The sequence below is a fragment of the Microplitis mediator genome, chromosome 11 (genome assembly GCF_029852145.1).
Source record: "Microplitis mediator isolate UGA2020A chromosome 11, iyMicMedi2.1, whole genome shotgun sequence".
NCBI classification, from domain to species: Eukaryota; Metazoa; Arthropoda; class Insecta; order Hymenoptera; family Braconidae; genus Microplitis; species Microplitis mediator.
In genome coordinates, this window is record NC_079979.1 from 8,451,423 (window position 1) to 8,471,588 (window position 20,166).

Sequence of the window (20,166 nt, forward strand, 5' to 3'; positions counted from 1 at the left end):
TCAAACTTTTGATAAAGTCGGAATTGATCTCACCAAAGACGTCTTTAATCACGGTCAATTGTACGTCGCTTTTTCGAGAGTCCGAGCTTGGTCAGCATTACAAGTTTATTTAGATCCTACTAAGACTAATAAATATGTAAAAAATTTTGTATTCAAAGAGATTTATTTATAACTTACGTTTAGAAGTTCGAATGATCGTTAATTAGCGTTTAAATATTTATATATGTTTTATTGGAGTACAGTATATGCTTATCCACACGCGCGCTTGCACGCGCAACATACACTAGTTTTAGTAATTATCTGTAACCACAATAAATTTACGTCAGAAATTTTCAATACCACGTTCACCCGATTCTCACTCGATTCTACAAAGTATGCGTCACTGACTACTTTTGACTTTCCTTGATTCTTTTCTGTTCTGTTCAGACACTTAATTTTCTTTTATTGTTATTAACTTTAATTTATTATTTACTATTATTGAATAATTTCAATTATTGATTAACTAAATTTTATCTCAGACTTTTCGCGTCTGTTAACTTTGTCTTATTTAGTTATTCAACGGTCTTTTTATAAATTTCAATTTATTTATTCAATTAATTTTATTTAATTTAATTTATTTATTTTAATTAATTACTTTTATTTAACGCGGACTCGACCACGAAATTTCTGGCTTGTGTTGTCACACAATAGGCCTAGAATTTTCTACGACGCAATAATTCCGGCAATGGCCTGGAATTATGGACGACGCCCTGGATCCGGCTGAAGGGCCTGGATCTGGTTAGACAAACGTCTGGCTTGAATTAATTTCAACAAAATTTACACTAATTAATCTATTACGGGCCTAGACGCGGATTTACCCGACGAACGACTAAGTATTTTTATAGAATTAAATTAATATTCTGGCTTGGGCCTAGAACAGTTAATTTCATTAATACCTGATTTTATTTTTGATGTTTTCCAGTGGCTTTTGTCTCCGTCTGGTGGTTCGTCTCGTCAGGTTCCTTTGGCTTTCCGTCTTGTTCGTCAAAGTTCCAAATTTACTTGTACTCTCCTGCGTTAATTCAGCGTCTCCATCCTCGGTGGTCTGTCCGGTTGTATGTGTAGGTCTTGATGGCTACCCGGCCCTGCCGGTTCTGTGTGTCCTCTGCTGCTGTCTTACATTTTTAATAATTTCGCTCGAGTGTCTTCGGTTGTTTTCGGAAAACCACTCCTCTACTAATTTATGATTGGGCCTAGCGTAAGAGTGTTTTCAATCAGCGCGCCCGGCGACAAGTCGAAAAACTCATTAAATAGCTCGTTTGGGGTTGCGGGTAGGGTGAATGACCATCAGCGAAAAATCGCAATTTTGGTCGATAAAATAACTCATTTTTCCCTGTTACAACCGGGTTAGCATCATGTTACAACGACTACAAATCGTATGTGGAACCCATGCTGAATCCAAATTAGTAATTTGGAGACCAAAACATTCTTCATAAATTGGTTTGATCTTATCAGATAACGATCTTTGATTCCTTTCCAAATTGAATTATCGACAAATGTAACAAAATGAATCAGGACTTTTATTACACAGATGAGAATTACTTCTTGTAATAGTATACTCTCCAGTAGCCAAGTTTCCCACTTCTGAAGAGCTGCAGTCACTTGATGACGACGCCTGCGAGCCTGCTTTCTCACCCTGACCAGGCGCCGATACAGGGGCTCCAACTCCCTGCATAGTAAAGTACTTATCACTTGTACCTGCCATGACGGCACACACGCCGTTAACCCAGGGACTCTGCCAGATGGTTCTGTTTCCCACCGTCACCACGTGGAGGTGCCCTGGTTACAGGCACAAGCAATTAAGTCTTCAAAAGTCAAAAACGAGAGTAAAAAAACCAAAAAAATTACTTTTTTCGGAATTTTGGAGGGTTTGTGTGATTTTTTTACATTCAAAACGGCTCGTGGTCTCAATGAAGTTTCGATTCATATTCAGCGGATCGAAATACATGAAAATCACGCTTAGTTTAGTTTCAAAAAATTTTTTTATCATTAAAACGGCCGATTTTCATCATTCTTACGGTTTTTCGAAGTTTTCTCGAAATTTCGAGTGTGTAGGGGTCAAACTGACCTCGAATTCGGATTCAGCGGACCAAAATACGTACCCGTAGATAGGTCCGGTCAAATGCACATTCTACTTAAATTTTTTTGTATTATAATTAACATACTTTCGAAAAATATGAATTTCACATTTAATAACTGTACGGTTGATTTTCATTTCGATGCTAAACAATATATTATTTTTATTCTATTATCAGTAATTAAGATCTAAATTTGAAATTATAAAAATAAAATTATATAACAATTAATTAAAAACTTTATTTAAAATATAACCCTATTATGGATTGATTAAAATTTTTTGATAACTAATATAGTTAAGCTAATTACAATATTTATTTGTAAATGAATTATTTCTCTCTACTGAACTTTAGAAGCAGTCGTTACAAAAACGTTCCTCATTTCCTCTTGAAGGCATGTTTTTGGCGATCTGTCTTTTCCCATTTTTAATATTTCCATCAAGTACTTTGCTGCCCTTTTCTTCCCCTCTATTTCCACGCTCATCCTTCCTGCTTCCAGTTTCCAAATATATCCAGGTGTATTTTGTTTAGTTCCCATTGCCATCTTGACTACCTTGACTACCTTGTTTTGCACTCTTTCCACTAGCTGCCTCTTTTTCCAACCCCATATTTCCACCCCGAAAGGTCCACCTGCTCTTGCCAGGGTGTCGTACAGGTACATCCTTCTTTTCATACCTTTTATCTTTGCTCTCTTTATTATTTCCCACGTTCAGTTTATTGCCCTCTGTGTTTTTCTTGCCATCTCCGTTACGTGTTTCCCTGGTTTCCCTCTTGCGTTGATCCAATATCCCAGGTATTTGTAATTTTTTACCGTTTTCAGTTGCTGTCCGTTTATGCTCAACCTTTCCTTTTTGCTTCTCCTTCCTCCTTTTCTACAGATCATGACTTTTGATTTGTTCGCGCTTATCTCCAACTTGTTCTTTGCCATGTATTTTGCCATCGTCTTCAACATTCTTTACAGTTCTTCCACTCTCTCTGCCACCAACGTTTGGTCATCAGCAAACTGCTTGATGAATATTTTCGTTTTCCCTAGCACTGCTCCCCCTTCTTTCCTCCTTTCTAGTTCCTCGTCAATGTCGTTTATCATAATATTGAATAGGGTGAGGCTTACCGGACATCCTTGCCTCACTTCCTTGTACGTGTTGAAGTTGTTGCTCTTTCCTTCCCTTGTTATTATTTTATTTCCTGTTCTTCTGTATATTGCTCTAATTATTCTATGCATTTTGCCTTTAATACCCAATCTCCAACACTTATCTCTCATTATCCCCCTGTTCACTGTGTCGAATGCTGCCTTGAGGTCGATGAATGCCACGTACAGTTTCTTTTCCTTAGCTTACTTTCTATCAATCCATTCAATACAAATATGAGGTCCCTTGTGCTCCGTTTCGGTCTAAATCCTGCTTGACTCTTCTTTAATCTTTTTTTTTCTTCCGTCCAGTCTCTCAGCCTTTTTGCCATCATGCCAGCCAATAGCTTATACCCTGTGTTCAATAGTGAGACCCCTCGGGCTCGCTGAGTTCTCATCTCCACTTTTGTACATGGGAAAAATCATCGCCGTTTCCCATTGTGTTGGTATTTTCCCCTGTTCCCAGATTTGATTTAATATTTCTACCAATTCTTCATTTGCCTGTGGTGTCAGTGCCTTTAAAAATTCCGCTGCTATATTATCTTCCCCGAGGGCTTTATTCGCCTTCATGTTGTTTAAAATCTTTACCATCTCCTCATACTGTATCTCTCTGTTCAACCTCTCATCTGCTTCAACTTGCTCCCCTTCCTCTTCTCCCTCTCTGCTCCATTCCAATTTCATTTTCCAGTTTTCTTCTTTCGTACTTAATAGTTTCCGGAAATGATCTTCCCATTCTTCTCTTTTGATTGACTGTCCTTTGCTGGCTTTCCTGAGTCTGAATCCGTCTATCGCCTTCCAAAATTTAGCTGTGTTTCCGCTTATTTCAACTTATTTCCACTTGTCCTCCACCCATTGTTTCCGCTTCTCCTCATGCAGTGCCTTACGCTTTCTTCACTCTTTTTTCCAGTTCTCGATTTCTTCTTTTGTTGCGTTTATCCTTACTGCTTTCTTCAATTTCCGCCACATTTCCTTCCTTTGATTCTTGAATTCTGTGTCGAACCACTCCTCTTCTCCTGTCTCCCTGTTTTCCTTATTTCTTACCATTTTGCGTTCTTCTGCTGCTCTACATATGTTATCTTGTAAATTTTGCCATCTTTTATCCATGTCACTTAGTTCCTCCGCCTCTTTCCAATTTTGGAGTATGGCTTTCTGGTAATCTTCTTTTCTTTCTTTGTTCCATCTTATTGTTATTTCTTGTTGCTGATTTTTTCCTTCTGCTATTAATCTTTCTTTCGTCTTGCTCCTGCTGCTTCCCTCTTCTTCGTGCCCTAACGAAAATTGTACCGACAAGTGGTCTGATTCAATTCTCGTAACTACCATTAATTCTTTCACGAGACTGCTTTCCCCACAGTCTAGTTCCAGTATCATATCCAGTACCGATTTGCATCCTTCACCCACGAATGTTGTTTTTCCTTCCCAGTCGCCTTTGTATGCTCCGTTTTTTATTTCTAGTCTTAGTTCATTACATATCTTTATGAGTTTTCTCCTTTCGCATTTGTTACTTTGTCTTGCGAGTGTCTTGATGTTTGCTCTGTCTTGCTTGCTTTCCTCTCTTCGTATAAACTGCTTTCCTTCTGGTAATCCCCTATTCTTGCATTCCAGTCCCCCGCGAACACCAGCCTTTTGTTTCTGTCTATTGCCTCTTGCACATTCTCCTCCATCTCCTTTTTTATTTTCTTTACTCCAACGTTCTTTCAACGTAATCTCACTACCAAGCTTTTTGCTTACTCCTACTAGGATTCCACCTTTCACTCTGCCTTTGTTGTGTACTTTTTCCGCGCTCTTTGCTTCCCATCTGTAGTCTTTGCTCAATTAATTAATTCATTGCTTCTCATTTTCTTCCTCTAGCCAAGTTTCTTGTAGTGTTATCACATCATGTTTGCTTAGAAATTTCCATACTTTCTTTATTTTTTTCGCCCCTCCAATGTTCCAAGACACGAATGTGGTTTTATCTAAAAAATGTATAAATCTATTATTATTCGACGCAGACCTTGCTCTCCTCCTACTACTGCCCCTTCTATCTATCGTTAGTCTCGCTTCGAACTCACTCCATTTCCACCATTCTTCATTAATTCTAAATTTTAAATACCCCGATTGTGTGTCCGCTCCCATCATCTTTTCTACCGCCTCCAGTTCCTCGATCCATTCCTGTACCTGCAACTCTCTCCTCGTTCTGTCGTTATCCGGTACTATTTCTCTCTCTTCTAGTCTCTTTCTTGTTTTTGGCTCCAACATTTCGATTTTTTCCTTTAGACTTGCCATCTTGAGGTATAGGTCGCCTTTGTCACACCATTTTCTTGCGTTGCTTAAGTCTTTGCCTGTGATTTGCTTTATTAGGTCCGGAATTTCTCTCACCGGTTCCTCACACACGACAATCCTCCTTTTCTTTTCATCTCTCTTTCTCCTTTTTAGCAACCATTCCTCTGTTGACATGCGCTCTGGTGTTCTTGCTATCACTTCATTCCGTTTTGTTTGCCAGGTGGTTGCCTGTTGTATTTTCCTCGCCATTTCCTCCTCCGGCCAGTAATGGGCTATGGGCTATGTGTACTGATTACCGGCTGCATATTGTTTCTGGATTACTGTGCCGCTTCTCGCTCACCTCTCAGCTGCTGCTTCCCCCCTTGATGCGCTACATTTTGTGGTTGCTGTTGTTGCTTCTGTGTTACCTGCGTTTGCGTGTTGTGTTGTCTAGTGCTTGCTTCCGTCATGCTTCTTATTCTTTCCTTCAGTCTCTTTTCCTCTTCTAGTTCTTTTGCCATTTTTTTTAATTCTTCCTCACATCTTTTCCTTCTTTTCCTATCTTTGTCCAATTTTTCTAGCTCTTTATACTTTGCTTTGTCTTGTTCCTCTCTCTCCTTCTGTCTTTCAAATATGCATCTGCATCGTTCTCGCTCCCTTTTACCTATTTGTTTTTCAATTTCACGTCTTACCATAGATTTCACCTCTTCCATCATTCCCCTCAGCCATCGTTGCGTGTATGTTCCTCAGTGTGTTTTGCATTTCTTCTCTTAGCCCTTCCAATACTCTCAATAAGTGTCTGTCATTCTCTTCCTCACTTCTTTCCTCATCTTTTCCTTTCTTTCTGTTCTTATTTTGATCCGCCTTTACTACTGTCTCGTCTAGATTGTTATCTGACGAGACATCGTCCCACTTTTCGTCTTCCTCCTCACTCAACTGCTTCAATTCTACATTTCCTGCATTTTCCTTCTCGTCATTTCCATTCATATTTGCTTCCACTCCTTTCTGTTGACTTTCCCTGTTTCCATTCTCATCTGATCCTTTATTCAAATACCTGTCTGTTGTACCGCGGTACGCTAGTTTCCCGCCTCTTGTTTTTGTTGTGCCTTTCGGTCTCCCTCTCTTGTTTTTCACTTGCACTTTCTCTCCATTCGGTATTTTAGCCTCCTGTCTTGTTGGTACCGGCGTGTCCCCTCTCCCCTTCCTACTCCTAGTCATTCCAGCCTTATTCGGCGTGACACCAGCTTCACTCTCACTCCCACTCATCTTGAGCTTTGTCTTTGGCGACCCTTTTTTTCCACTCTTCCCTGCTTATTTTCCATTATCCCACTTGACGTAAGCTTCACTATTATGTTGCTTAGCTTTTTGATTTTCACTAACTATTCACTGTTTATATTTTTCCGCTTTTTATCTATGTTTTTTATTTAAATTACTTAACGCACTTTCCCGGTGTCTGATCGCTATCACTGCTCTCAGCGCCCTCCTATATAATGTTTTGTATTTTTCTATATATATTATCTCATATAATGCTCAATATATTCTTGTCACATATGGATAGTATATATATATATAAGTTATAAGTATAATATAATAGACTTGATATATATCCTACTAATTAAAATAGACGGAATAATAATAGATCGCAAGTTAGCCGAGTATCGAAATATCGCAAAAATATGGTCCCTGATTCCTTATTGGTCTAAATTGAAAAATTCAATTATTCCTGATTGGCTGAATTTTAATTGATATAATTTGATTAAGCTGGTTCGGTTTAAGCAAGTTGTTCTCAGTTGCATGTACTATACTTAAGGCCAGTCGTTTAAAAAACTGCCAACATAAAAAAAAAATAACTAATGAAGTGAAATTGCTTAATTATAAATACTTTGAACGTGTATATTGATATTTAAAAATGTTCGCTCAAGTGCGTTTTGAAAATGATAACCTCAATTAAAAAAAAAATGTTAGTGATTAAAAAAGATATTAGTTATGATGTTATGAATAATACAGTTAAATAATTAATAATACATGTTTTCACAATAATTTTCTTGATAATTTAAAATTTTTATGTAAAATCAATACAAAATAACTTCCTTTTTTTTGAAATTTTTAAATTTCATGGCGGGAAGTTAACAATAATGGATAATTTTAAATTTTATAATTTCGTCTGATGACAATTCCGATAAGGATATTTTGAATAACTCATAAGAGGAACAGCGACCTATAAAAATTTTTTATCAACGTCAAAATTATTTTAATATTTTAAATGTAATTTCACTTAAGGATCACTTTCGATTCAATAAAAATGAGCAAGATCATGTAAAGTAGACCTCCCATTTTCCATTTGATCATGAAAATTAAGTCTATGTATTTTTTTCGTAAGTCGTCACTTTTAAGCTATCAATATTTTTAAAGAATATCGATATTTGACAATAAATTCTGAAAATTTCATTAATTTATCTTCAACGGTTGTTTTGGAATCAATTATTTAATTAAAAGTACTCAAAATTTTCATCGTAAAAAATGTTGTTGTTAAAATGAAAATTTTGAAAAATCGTTTGGGGGATTAATTTTTCATAGTGAATACTTAAGAAAAAATCGGTCTTTAAGTTGACCCTGCGGGCCAGCCCCAAAACTTCCCGCTGTTTTCGAGCTCAACGAGCTCAAAAACATTATTGTGAAAACATTATTGTGAACACATTTTTAGTGAATACATTTTCGAGCTCTTCGAGCTCGCAAATACTTTTGTATGCCATTGTTTTGTAAAAAACCATTTTTTAGCATTTCTTTCCCCAACGATATCTCGCGAACGAATTAACCGATTTTAATGGTTGAGGCGGCAATCGACGTGTTTTATCAAGTTCTAAAGCTGATCAAATTTTGAAATCGATTTATCGTCGTTTTTGAGAAATTTCGAAAAAACCACAAAAAAAAATTTTTTTAATTCTTTCGTCAACGGTTTCTCTTGAACGAATGAACCGATTTTGATGGTTGAGGTGGCATTCGAAGCGACTTATAGAGTTTTAGAGCTGATAAGATTTTGGAATCAATCCATCGAGCAAATTGAAAGTTATCCAAATAAAACATTTTCGAAAAAATTTTATTTTTGAAATATCTTTGAACGCACACTACCGATTAAGTTCAAATTTTTACAGCTTCAAGATATTAACAAGCCTCGTCGAATGACACCTTAAAGATCAAAATCGGTTTATCCGTTCAAGAGTTATGAATATTTACATACATACATACGTACGTACGTACACACACATACACTCGGACATTATCGTGAAATTAGTCAGGATAGCTTCCTAGAACCTCAATACGTCAAAATCTGATTGAAATTCGGTTTTTGCAAATCGGACCGAAACCAATAACTTCCCGAATTTTTGAAAATTTCCAATTTTCTTAGCGGGAAGTTAAAAAATACATACACTTAATTTTCATGATCACCCGAGTCGGAATTTGAATCGTCAGTCGGACGTAATGAACGTTGAGATCGTCAGTCGGACGTAATGAACGGTGGAATCGTCAGTCGGACGTAATGAACGTTGTAATCGTCAGTCGGACATATTGGACGTTGAAATCGTCATCTAGGTATTCAATGTTAAAAAAGATAGACAAAATAAATTTCCTTCGGCTTTCCCGTGGGGGGTTTTAGTGGGTTGAATGATAAGAAAACATACTCCAACTTATGAATTTGGACTTTGGCACAAATTTTCTTAACAATTAATATGAATACACCTGAACAATTTTTCCATGACATCTTGATTACTTACGAGCCCTGAAGAAGTCAACAAAGTTGACGAAACGTTGGCGAATGAAATAAAAAGTTTCTCATCATAATCTTATCCATCTTTTCCGTTTGCCGAACGTTTAGGTTTCCACTATATTTAAATGGTGTATTACCGTAAGAAGGACGGTGTGGCTCAATAAGTTATAGATCAAATTGAACGGAATATAGTATAGGGCCGGATAGCTCAACTGGTAGAGCACTCGGTGCGTTACCGAATTGGTCTGGGTTCGATTCCCAGTTCGGGCTATCTATTTTTCTCAATTTATCTAAAAATTGTCTTATTGAGAGGTTTGCATGTTTAGATTTCCACTATATTTAAATCCCACCATTTTATATAGTGGAAACCTAAACATGCAAACCTCTCAATAAGACAATTTATAGATAAATTGAGAAAAATATAGATAGCCCGAACTGGGAATCGAACCCAGACCAATTCGGTAACGTGGAAAATCCAACTAATCAGTATTATTTTAATAGACTCAGAGTTTAATATTCTCAACAATCTTAGACATTCGCGACCATCGGTATTTTTTTCGAAACCTAACTCCGAGGGAAGTTTCAGTGGGATCAAAAATTAATATACTCGCATTTTTTTATCATTTGGATTACAGACTTAAACTTTGGCACAAATATTCCCAACAACCTTACGAATTCACCGCCTTGGGTATTTTTCCGAAAACTAACTGCAAGGGAGGTTTTACTGGGGTGAAGGATTGAAATACTTTCGCTTTGAAATAATGAGACTTACAGGCGTGAACTTTGGCATAAATGTTCCCATTAATCTTAAAAATCCCCCACCATTCGTATTTTTTCTAAAACTAACTCTGAAGGAGGTTTTAGTGGAGTCAACGATTGAAATACTCTCGTTTTTTTTCATTATTTGAATAAGTTTTCGAAAAAGTTACCGATGGTAATAAATTCGTAAGATTGTTGGGAATATTTATAATATTTATATTGCATATATGCCAAAGTTCAAATCTGTAAACCAAATAATGAAAAAACGAGAGTATTTAGATTTCGACCTCACTGAAACTCCTCTCGGAGTTAGCTTTCGAAAAAAATAACGATGGTGGGGGATTTGTAAGATTCTTGGAAATATTCATACCGAAGTTCAAGTCTGTAAGTCTCATTATTTTAAAACGAAACTATTTCAATCTATCACCCCAGTAAAACCTCCCTTGCAGTTAGTTTTCGGAAAAATACCCAAGGCGGTGGATTCGTAAGGTTGTTAGGAATATTTGTGCCAAAGTTTAAGTCTGTAAGCCGGATACTGCAAAATTAGGAGTATATTTATTGTTCAACACACTAAAACCCCCCACGGGAAGGCCAAAGAAAATTGATTTTGGATATTTTTTTTAACATTGAATATCTAGATGACGATTTCGACGTTCAATACGTCTGACTTGCGATTACGACGTTCATTACGTCCGACTGATGATTTCAACGTTTATTACGTCCGACTGACGATTACAACGTTCATTACGTCCGACTGACGATTCCAACGTTCATTACGTTTGACTGACGATTCAAATTTCGACTCGGGCAAGTGGAAATCGAGGGGTCCACTCGATCGCCCTGATTAAGAAATCTAATTTGGAATGATTTGATGATTTGATATAACGTAACTATGAATTATTTCAAACCATTTCAAATTGTCTGAATTACTTTGCTTTTGAGTATAAATGTTGGATTGAATCATTTTAAATCATATTGAATTTAAAAATAACGAAATATTATTTTCCAATTTGAGATTATTTAAAATAATTTGAACGTTCGAATCATTTCAAATTAAACTAAATTAGAAAATAATATTGCAATTTCTGGTCTTTCGGACAATTCAGAATTATTTGAAATAATTTGAACGCTTGAATCATTTTAAATTAAAACAAATTAGAAAATAATATTGCTATTTCTGGGTTCTCTGACAATTCAGAATTAGTTGAAATAATTTGAACGCTCGAATCATTTCACATTAAACCAAATTAGAAAATAATATTGCAATTTCTGGTCTCTCGGACAATTCAGAATTATTTAAAATAATTCAAACTCTTAAATCATTTTAAATAAAAATGAATTAAGAAATAATACCGCAGTTTCTGGTTCCTCGGCTGATTTGAAATTATTTGAAATAATTCAAACTCTCGAATCATTTTAAATTGAATTGAATTGAAAAATAAAATTTTATTTCTGGTTCCACGGCTTTTTGAATATTATTTGAAATAATTCAAGCTCCAGAATCATTTCAAATTGAATTGAATTAAGAAATAATATGGCAATTTCTGGGCCCTCGGGTGATTTAAAATGATTTGAATTCTTGAGTCATTTTGAATTAAATTTAATGAGAAAATAGTATCGGTTTCTGGTTTCACCAATGGATTTAAAACGATTTGACAGAATTTGTCGGATCGAATGCTACTTTAACCTTTTGAATTATTAAATAATAAGTTAATTTCTATCATCTTCAACCCTGCTTAAAAAATCCGATAAATTTTTATAGCTGTATGTATAAGGCCCTGTACTTAACTATAGCACTTCTCATAGTTCTCATTAATTCGTATCAAATTTCTATAGGAATTTATAAGAATCTTATGGATTCTACGTGATTTTCTAAACAGGGAAAAGACTTAAAATGATTCAATCGGATTTGACTAGAGAAAAAAATTATTTGGCTTAAAATTTATCTTGAGCCAAGAAACTTTTAAGGATATGGAACGGAAATCGGAATTCCCTTTAGGGAAGTAAAAAATTTCGTTGGATTTTCAATCTTGCACAAAGAAAAAATATTATAGACTCAATAAATCTTTAAAGATTGATTCAACAGCAGAATTAGTTAGTTATAAATAATTTTAATTCCTTGATTTAATAACTGTTGTTTCTCACTGTAATATATTTATTACTTTAATCGAAAAACCAAAATGTTCATTAAAAGAAAGTAATATTATAGAATAAAGTAATGCGATCGTTTGAATCAATAAAATGTTTTAACTTGAAATCCAATACAAATCTCAATCTAAGATAAATGCCGTTTTGAGCCAAGTAAGTTTTTTCTTGGATTCACGCAATGGTTCTCCCACTTTTTTTTCACTACTCTATCTTTGTCGCTCCTACATAATAAATGGAAATTTTGTCCACGTAATAAGGTTAAGTAGATATAAATTCTAATAATTATTATTTCATAAATTTTAATATAATTATTTGTAACTTTAGCAAATATTTGGGCACATATGCATTTTGTATATTTTCAATTAAGATAATTTAGGAATATCCGAGTGGAAATTTACCTGATTTTTTTTCTAATTTAATCAATTTAATCAAGTTTAAAACTGACATTTTTCGAGATTATAAAAAAAAAGAAACAATTGAATAACTTTTTTTGAAAACCCGGGATAAAATTTTTTCATGAAATTTCATAAAATTTCACTAATGAAGTTTCATAAAATTATATGCTGAAAATGGTCTGATAAAATTTTATGAAGATTTATAAAATTTTACAAAATTCCATGAAATTTCATAAAATTCTGCAGTCACCATTAATATTTCGAAAAAAATATCAGATTTTGAGAAAAGAATTGCAATTAAATCTTAAACATTGATCTAATGGATGAAGGCATTACTGAGACGGACTAATTTTTTTTTATTGACGAAAAAATCCTGGCGACTGCCGGACTCGAACCTACGTCCTTTCAATTTAAAGTCCTTGCTGCTATCCCTTGCGCCAATCTACGAACGTGGTCGCGAATGAATAGATAGTATATTTATCGAGATATGGAGTTTTAAACTTTCATCCGAAATTCGATATAATTTTATAAGATTCTATGAAATTTTGTATAATTTTGAGGAACTGATAATTTCATAATGAGGTATATAACATATTGCGTTATAGATGCTATAAGGGCGTATAAAATTTTTTTTTTCAGGAATTGACGTAATTATATTAAATAAGTATAACAGAGACAAAAAAATATCTTTCCAAAAATAAAATTTTTTTGAGTTTACTCCTTAAGAATCAATTTTCATAAAAGGAGCCCGGTATGGAAAAAATATGAGGTGTAAAATCTACTCAACGAATGACCTCGAAACGACTTTCACTTTTTAGGGGTGAGTGTACAGGGTATCCTACGAGGCACCGTACGAATGCATTCTATGTATACAATATACCTATTGGCAAAGTGTGGGGTTTAGGGTAGGGACAACCGAATCTACTACAGCGCCCGCAGTGGACGAAATACGCGTTAAATCGCACTTATGTTGTGAATTGTTACATGAAAGCAGTGTTAAAAAATGAGAACAAATAGTTGTTGTGTTGTTAATTGCAAAAATACTGGCAGAAATAGTAATTGTAAATTTTACACATTTCCAACTGCTAGTTGGAAATTAGACAAAAGAAAGAAATGGATAAGTGCAGTAAGGAGAAAAAAGTAAGTAATCTATAACCTAACTTTCCAGCGTGTTGACAACAAGTGATGTGTTATATTATGTGAAATAAAATATAATTTTGTTAGTATCAATTTCAAATAAAATAAAATTATTATAGCCCTGATGGATCACCGTGGAAGCCGAAACCAACTGATTGTATTTGTAGTGATCATTTTGTTGGTGGTAGAAAAGCAGAAGAGGAGTCGAGTCCAAGTTACATCCCAACAATTTTTCCATCAATTTATAAAAAACCCAAAATAGATGAGAATGCAGCTGTAGATAGGTATGTGATTGCAACAAATTAATAAACTTTAAAAAATAAATAATAAAAATAAATAACTTAATAAATTAAATTTTTTAAAACACGTTTTCAGGCACACACGTTTTTTAAACAGGAGAATAACAAAAAAAAAATTTACACCCTTGACAGTGAGTACCAGCACTGAAGCTACTCCAGAAAATATTGAAATCGCAATGGATAATGTAATAGATCCTGTTATTGATTGGAACGAAAAGGCTGATAAAGAATGTCAAGTTGATTTTCTTTCTAATTCACATGAAGTTGGAAAAACCTTTATTTGCAATAGATATATGTACATTAATGCAGAAAAATGTGATGCAGAGATCCAAACAGAAATAGAAGATGTTGTGATAACTAAATGCACAATGAATCGAAAGAAATACAGTGATAAAGGATGTAATACCCCGACTAAAACATTCGTAGACCAATGTAGTGAAACAGTAGAAAAAATTTTTCTTGGTTTCGAATCTATTGAAGAAGATGAGCAGCTGATAGACTTAGCTGGAGTAACTTTTAATAATTTTAAATTTTTATTGAGAAGGACAAATACCTCGCATAAATGGACAATTGGAAAAGAGGACAGACTTTTGATTTTCTTAATGAAAATAAAAAATGGGCTAACATTTTCAGCTTTAGGTGTTTTGTTTAGTGTTCACAGGACGACGATTTCGAGAATTTTTTATTCAACTTTACAAACGTTAGCTACAGCAACGACTAATTTAGTTTTTTGGCCAAGGATTGATGTTGTTCAAGCAACAATGCCAAAATGTTTTTATCCAAAGTACAGTAATACTCGAGTAATAATCGATTGTACTGAATTTAAAATTGAAGTTCCATCCAGTGTTGATAATCGCGTTTATTGTTATTCACATTATAAAAAAAATTTTACTGCTAAAGTTCTGATTGGCATTACTCCTGGAGGTTTCATTTGCTTAAAATCTAAAGTAGCTGGTGGAAGAAAAACAGATTCACAATTAACTATTGAATCTGGATTAATCGATAAATTGGAGGAAGGTGACGTTGTTTTAGCTGATAAGGGTTTCCCAGAAATAAAAGCAACAATTGACCAAAGTGGAAAGAAAATTATGATTGTAATGCCACCATTTTTGGAGAAAAAAACAGCATTTTCAACAGAAGAAACTGAAGAAACTTATCACGTAGCCAGAGTGAGAATCCACGTTGAAAGAATTATGCAACGGTTACGACTGCATTCGATTTTGGATAAAATTACAGAAAATTTGTTCCCTTACGTCGATGATATTTTACACATTTGTTGTGTACTGGTCAATTTACAGCCCCCAATAATTTCAAATAAAGAAAAACCCGATGAATGAGTTTTCAAATACATTGAAAGTTTTGTATAAATTTCTTAAAACTAAATTAAAAATTGTAAATCATTTTTTTTTTTTTAATATTAAGATTTATTTATATTATTTTGAATAAAATTTAGTACTAATTAATAAAGCTTAAAATTTTTGTCCTTTCATATTTTATATTAATTAATATAATAAAATTTAATATCAAATCTTTAAATAATTTAATAAATAATAAAATACTTTTAGTAACACAGTTAATAGAACAACAAATAAACTAAATTACTCTTTGGAACATTTTTTATACTTAAGATAATTTTTTTTTTATACTTTTATAGATTTTGATATCTGATTAATTATATTAACCCCAGTAAAATTTCGCTTATGATCTAATGTAATGTTACGACTGGCAGTTTTACTAAATTCTAAGTACGTGGCAGGTAAATAATGATTAAAATAGAAATTTTCGCTGGTTAATATTGCTTCTTTCAGAAACTCCTCGTCTCGATGTACTGTTACTGTGCAGCAGCCATCATTGACTTGTGAATATACAAACAGGTCGCATGTGAACATTCCCGTGACATACAGCTGAACTTGTATTTGAGTAAAATAGGAATCATTTTTTTTTATCTTTACATCATCATTTTCAAAATACAAGTACTTGACATTACAAGATTGTGCTTCACGGTCAACCACTGATTTATTTTTACATTTAATGGGACATTTGAATTCCACAAGCTTGGTAACGCACCCATCTTCAATAACCACACCATCGATACTAGCACAGAGCCATGGTTGCTTCTTACAAACTATCACACCAACTTTTTTAACGACGCAGTCGTTTAAACGTTGATATTTCTGTTTAGCGTTGTTCTCGTTGCTTAAGCCATAATTGGTTGATTCACAGTCGATTTTTGGAGGATATAAAATATCGTTGACCAACTTATCAATCGTTTTTCGAGATCTTATTTTGATGTTATGAATATTACTACTAGCTGATAACCTGTAACGTCTTGCCTCATACCATTCTGGACACTGCGATTGATTAATCGTTTGGCGACATAACTTTACAATTTCTTCATCGCCAACCACGATATTTTGAGCATAAAAATTCGCAATATCCTTTTGCAATTGATATTGGCGATTATAGGTAAAAAATTCTTCATTAAAAATTGCAAAATTCCTCAAGCACTCCTGACAATCTTCTCGTTCAAGATTCAACTCTACGCCCGTAATTAATGATGACAATACTTGTTTTATCGTATAATTATCGTCACAATTTTTTTCCGCAAACAAAACAGATCTCAACGCTGATTCTTCCACTAGTTCTCCCAGGTCTACTGATGGCTGATGACATTCTAGATTTTTTATCTTTTTGACAGGAAACATTTCGGCAAAATACTTTCCTTTCGAATATTTATCTTTAACGAATTGACGGGCACTGGGTTTCCCCCATTGTTGTTCGTGGCTAGTTTTTGTCAGGCTTTCTTCATTGTTTATAAAATAAATAAGAGCTGCAACATGTTTACATTTGCCACTTTGATTATATACACAAGTGCAGCTCACTTTTTCTACAAATCGATCTTCGTTAATCTGCAAATTAATTTTAATTTAGGTTCTAATGCAAACATATAAAATTAAAAATGTAAATTTCATGTATATAAATATTTATTTAAATTTTATTCTTTGTTTTTACTTACATGTAAGGACGTGTCGTAAGGTGGTAATGTTACTGACGTTTGCCTGATGACTTTCGAAGTTATTAAATAACTCTTACCGCATTTTCTAAACTCTTTAACGTCTCTGACATGATCAGCCGTCACCAAATGCTTCCCCTTGTCCATTGTTTGAGGTTGAAATAATATTTTGTGAGATATCGCCTCAAATCCCGTTTGAATAATGATGTTCATCTTTGGCTATAAATTATTACAGGGAATTTTTAAAATTAAATTTTTTTAACACAAAATTTTTTAAATTCTAGAGTTTTAAAATTTAAAATTACAAATAATTGAAATCATTTTTATTTCTTAACTTGATGCAAATTAATGTTTTCAAATTTAAAATAATTATTTGAACTCTTTCGTTATTATGACTATTATTGTTGTTGTTATTATTATTATCACAAGCTAACCTTATCCAGTCCAAAGAAATATTTATTTTATATTTATTTAAATTTTTTATACTTACTTTTTTTAACACAATCTGTTCAGTCACGAGCTTAATCATTTTGAAAAGCTTCGTGTACTTTCGCTACGTACGGGAGCAGCCGAACTCGCTACTGACTTGAATGTCAAAATAGTGCCGGGTCACTCGCTATCTGGGCCCGACACTTGCAATTTCTTGCTCATGACCGTGCCACGTCGGCATGAGAACCCGCTACCAGCCGGCCAATCAGAGAAATTGGCGGCTAACTATTTCCTGTTGGCGCGCTTTTAAGCCAATGGGAAAATTCGTTACTGCAGCCATACTGCCACGTCACCACCGAGCAGCCACGAAGGAAGAAGACGACGTCTCTAATTCTAATCTACATTGTGCAGTCTTACTAACCACCACGCGTTTTTAACCGCTTTACTTGTCGCATTCGCTATCGCTTATCTATGTAGTTGCATTCGCTATTTTTCTCATAGTTTTAGTGTACATATTGTTTAATAAAGATCTATTCTTTTATCTGTAATTTGTTTTAATTGTTAGTTATTGAATTAACCACACCTACACCAGAATCCCAAAGAGCACTCGCTCATTTTACATTTTGGTCCTTCGAGCCGGATCTGGTGTGGGTTCAATAATTAATAATTATCACAAATTAAAAGTCAAAAAAATTGTGAGTAAAAAGTGCAGTGAAAATTGTGCATTGAAAATCGCTAAGTGCCATGGGCATTGCTGAGCACTACTAGAGTGCTGCCTGTGGTGATCAATTTACACACCGGTGTAAAAAGACATTCTAATTGCAATCGATCGAAAACTTAGCGTCGGTTTACTTTCATCGCGTCCATTTTGTATGCCACGTATATCTAAGATGGCCGCTGAAACACATTCGCTTTGCAAATGACTCGCATCGACACGATGCGCAACATGGCTACCCGCTAACAAAGACCCGCTATGTTGACAACATCTATGGAGGCGCAGATGAACTCGCTGAGGCAATTCAAGTTGCTCTCGACATAAAAAAAAAAAAAAATGTGTGCCGCAGGATGTTTCCCGCTTGCTAAGTGGGCAAGTAATTCAACGGAATTACACGCTCAAGCCGCTCCAGTGAATTTACACTCAACTGGGATGCTACGCTATCATTGTTGCTTCTTCAAGAATGGAATTTATTTCGAGATGAACTACATCAGATCTCGAAGATTCAGATACCTCGCTAGAATCATGTACAAAATGATGTATCAATTGAACTACATGGATTCTCTGACGCTTCTCAACTCGCTATGGCTGCTGTCGTATATTTAAAAGTTACTGACGCTACTGGAAGCTCCAATATCTCGCTAGTGTGTGAACTTAAACAAGTTGCTCCACTGAAACCCACTACAATACCAAGAATGGAGCTCAATGCCGCTGTGTTACTCGCTCAACTGGTACTCTACGTCAAGAGAATCTCGAAACTTGAAAATATATCAATTTTCTTGTGGACAGACTCCGCTGTATCTTTAACGGGGATACGAAACTCAACCCAGCTGACTGCGCTTCAAGAGGTTTAACAGCAGCCAAACTAGAACAGCATTCGCTATGGTGGACGGGACCTAAGTGGCTCAGTCAATCAAAAGAAAACTGGCCATCTGTTGACATCCCTTCGCAGACGGTATCACATCTTGAAGAACGTCCAGGTCTGGTTTTTACCATCTACAAGGCAGATTCACACCCGCTATACACGCTACTGGATAAATTCTCTAAGTTGTCACCGTTACTTCGCACGCTTGGAATCTGTCTACGTGCCATCGCTAAATTTAAAAAAGTGCCACAGTCCACACTGGCCACACCACTCGCTACAGTTGACCTGGAACTCGCAAAGACTTTGCTGATTAAGTATACGCAAAGTCAGTACTATTCGCAAGAGCTGAAACTACTGAAAAATGGTGATTCTCTACAACGAAATCATCGTCTCGCTAAATTGATTCCCTACGTCGACTACAATGAAGTACTCAGAGTCGGCGGTCGCTTGAAGAATTCGCTACTGGATGATGAACGAAATAATCCAGTAATACTGCCAAGAACATCTCATAGGGGAACTCAATTGACTATCGCTTATTTACGGAGATCTGACTGGATAGAAGGTGGGCAAGTTCCAGCCAGGTCTCACATTCTTCGCTGCGTCCGCTATATATATATTGAAATTATCATGAATTATTCTACTGACGCTTTCGCCGCAGCATTTAGAAGATTTACTAATCGGAGAGGCGCCTGCAGTACCCTATACTCGGACTGTGGTACAAATTTTATAGGAGCAGACGCCACGCTAAGAAAAGAATTCGCAGCAGGATCGAGACAGCTAAAGGAACTTCAGTATTTACTCGCTACAGATGGCACAGACTGCAAGTTCAACCCGTCAAGCGCTCCCCATTTTGGTGACAAATGGGAAGCAGCCGTAAAGTCAATCAAGTTCCATCTTATACGAACTATTGGTGAATCGCTATTGACTTACGACCAACTCGCTACAGTTAACACAGATTGAGGCTGTGAAAAATTAAAGACCGATCGCTCCGCTACTCGAAGATCCTGCAGATTTAGCCGCTAACTTCTGAACTGTGTGTGCTATCAGTTCACTCTCCAGACGACAATCCTGTCGACACCGTCGCCAGCGCTGGGGAGAATGTTCAGTCACGAGCTTAATCATTTTGAAAAGCTTCGTGTACTTTCGCTACGTACGGGAGCAG

General features: G+C 35.2%; 3 protein-coding genes across 3 annotated transcripts; 2 read left to right on the plus strand and 1 right to left on the minus strand.

The window, feature by feature from the left end:
- Positions 1-6,159: 6,159 nt before the first annotated feature.
- On the minus strand, positions 6,160-6,744 carry LOC130676930 (RNA polymerase-associated protein LEO1-like). Its single transcript, XM_057483438.1, has one exon. It carries the CDS (start codon positions 6,742-6,744, stop codon positions 6,160-6,162), a length of 585 nt encoding a protein of 194 aa, XP_057339421.1.
- A 6,805-nt stretch (positions 6,745-13,549) lies between these two features.
- On the plus strand, positions 13,550-15,319 carry LOC130676931 (uncharacterized). The gene is made up of 3 exons (XM_057483439.1): positions 13,550-13,686; positions 13,803-13,967; positions 14,059-15,319. Exons 1-3 carry the CDS (start codon positions 13,550-13,552, stop codon positions 15,317-15,319), a joined length of 1,563 nt encoding a protein of 520 aa, XP_057339422.1.
- A 3,404-nt stretch (positions 15,320-18,723) lies between these two features.
- LOC130676932 (uncharacterized) lies at positions 18,724-19,964 on the plus strand. The gene is made up of 2 exons (XM_057483440.1): positions 18,724-18,854; positions 18,929-19,964. The coding sequence occupies exons 1-2, from the start codon at positions 18,724-18,726 to the stop codon at positions 19,962-19,964; spliced, it is 1,167 nt and encodes a 388-aa protein (XP_057339423.1).
- Positions 19,965-20,166: the final 202 nt, after the last annotated feature.

Excerpts from the sequence above, each read along its gene's own strand:
- LOC130676930 (XM_057483438.1), bottom strand. The coding sequence starts at position 6,744 with ATGAGTGGGAGTGAGAGTGAAGCTGGTGTCACGCCGAATAAGGCTGGA.
- LOC130676931 (XM_057483439.1), top strand. The coding sequence starts at position 13,550 with ATGAGAACAAATAGTTGTTGTGTTGTTAATTGCAAAAATACTGGCAGA. Across the intron at positions 13,687-13,802 it reads AGTGCAGTAAGGAGAAAAAA|CCCTGATGGATCACCGTGGA; the intron begins GTAAGTAATCTA and ends AAATTATTATAG. Across the intron at positions 13,968-14,058 it reads GAGAATGCAGCTGTAGATAG|GCACACACGTTTTTTAAACA; the intron begins GTATGTGATTGC and ends ACACGTTTTCAG.
- LOC130676932 (XM_057483440.1), top strand. The coding sequence starts at position 18,724 with ATGGCTGCTGTCGTATATTTAAAAGTTACTGACGCTACTGGAAGCTCC. Across the intron at positions 18,855-18,928 it reads ATGGAGCTCAATGCCGCTGT|ACTCCGCTGTATCTTTAACG; the intron begins GTTACTCGCTCA and ends TCTTGTGGACAG.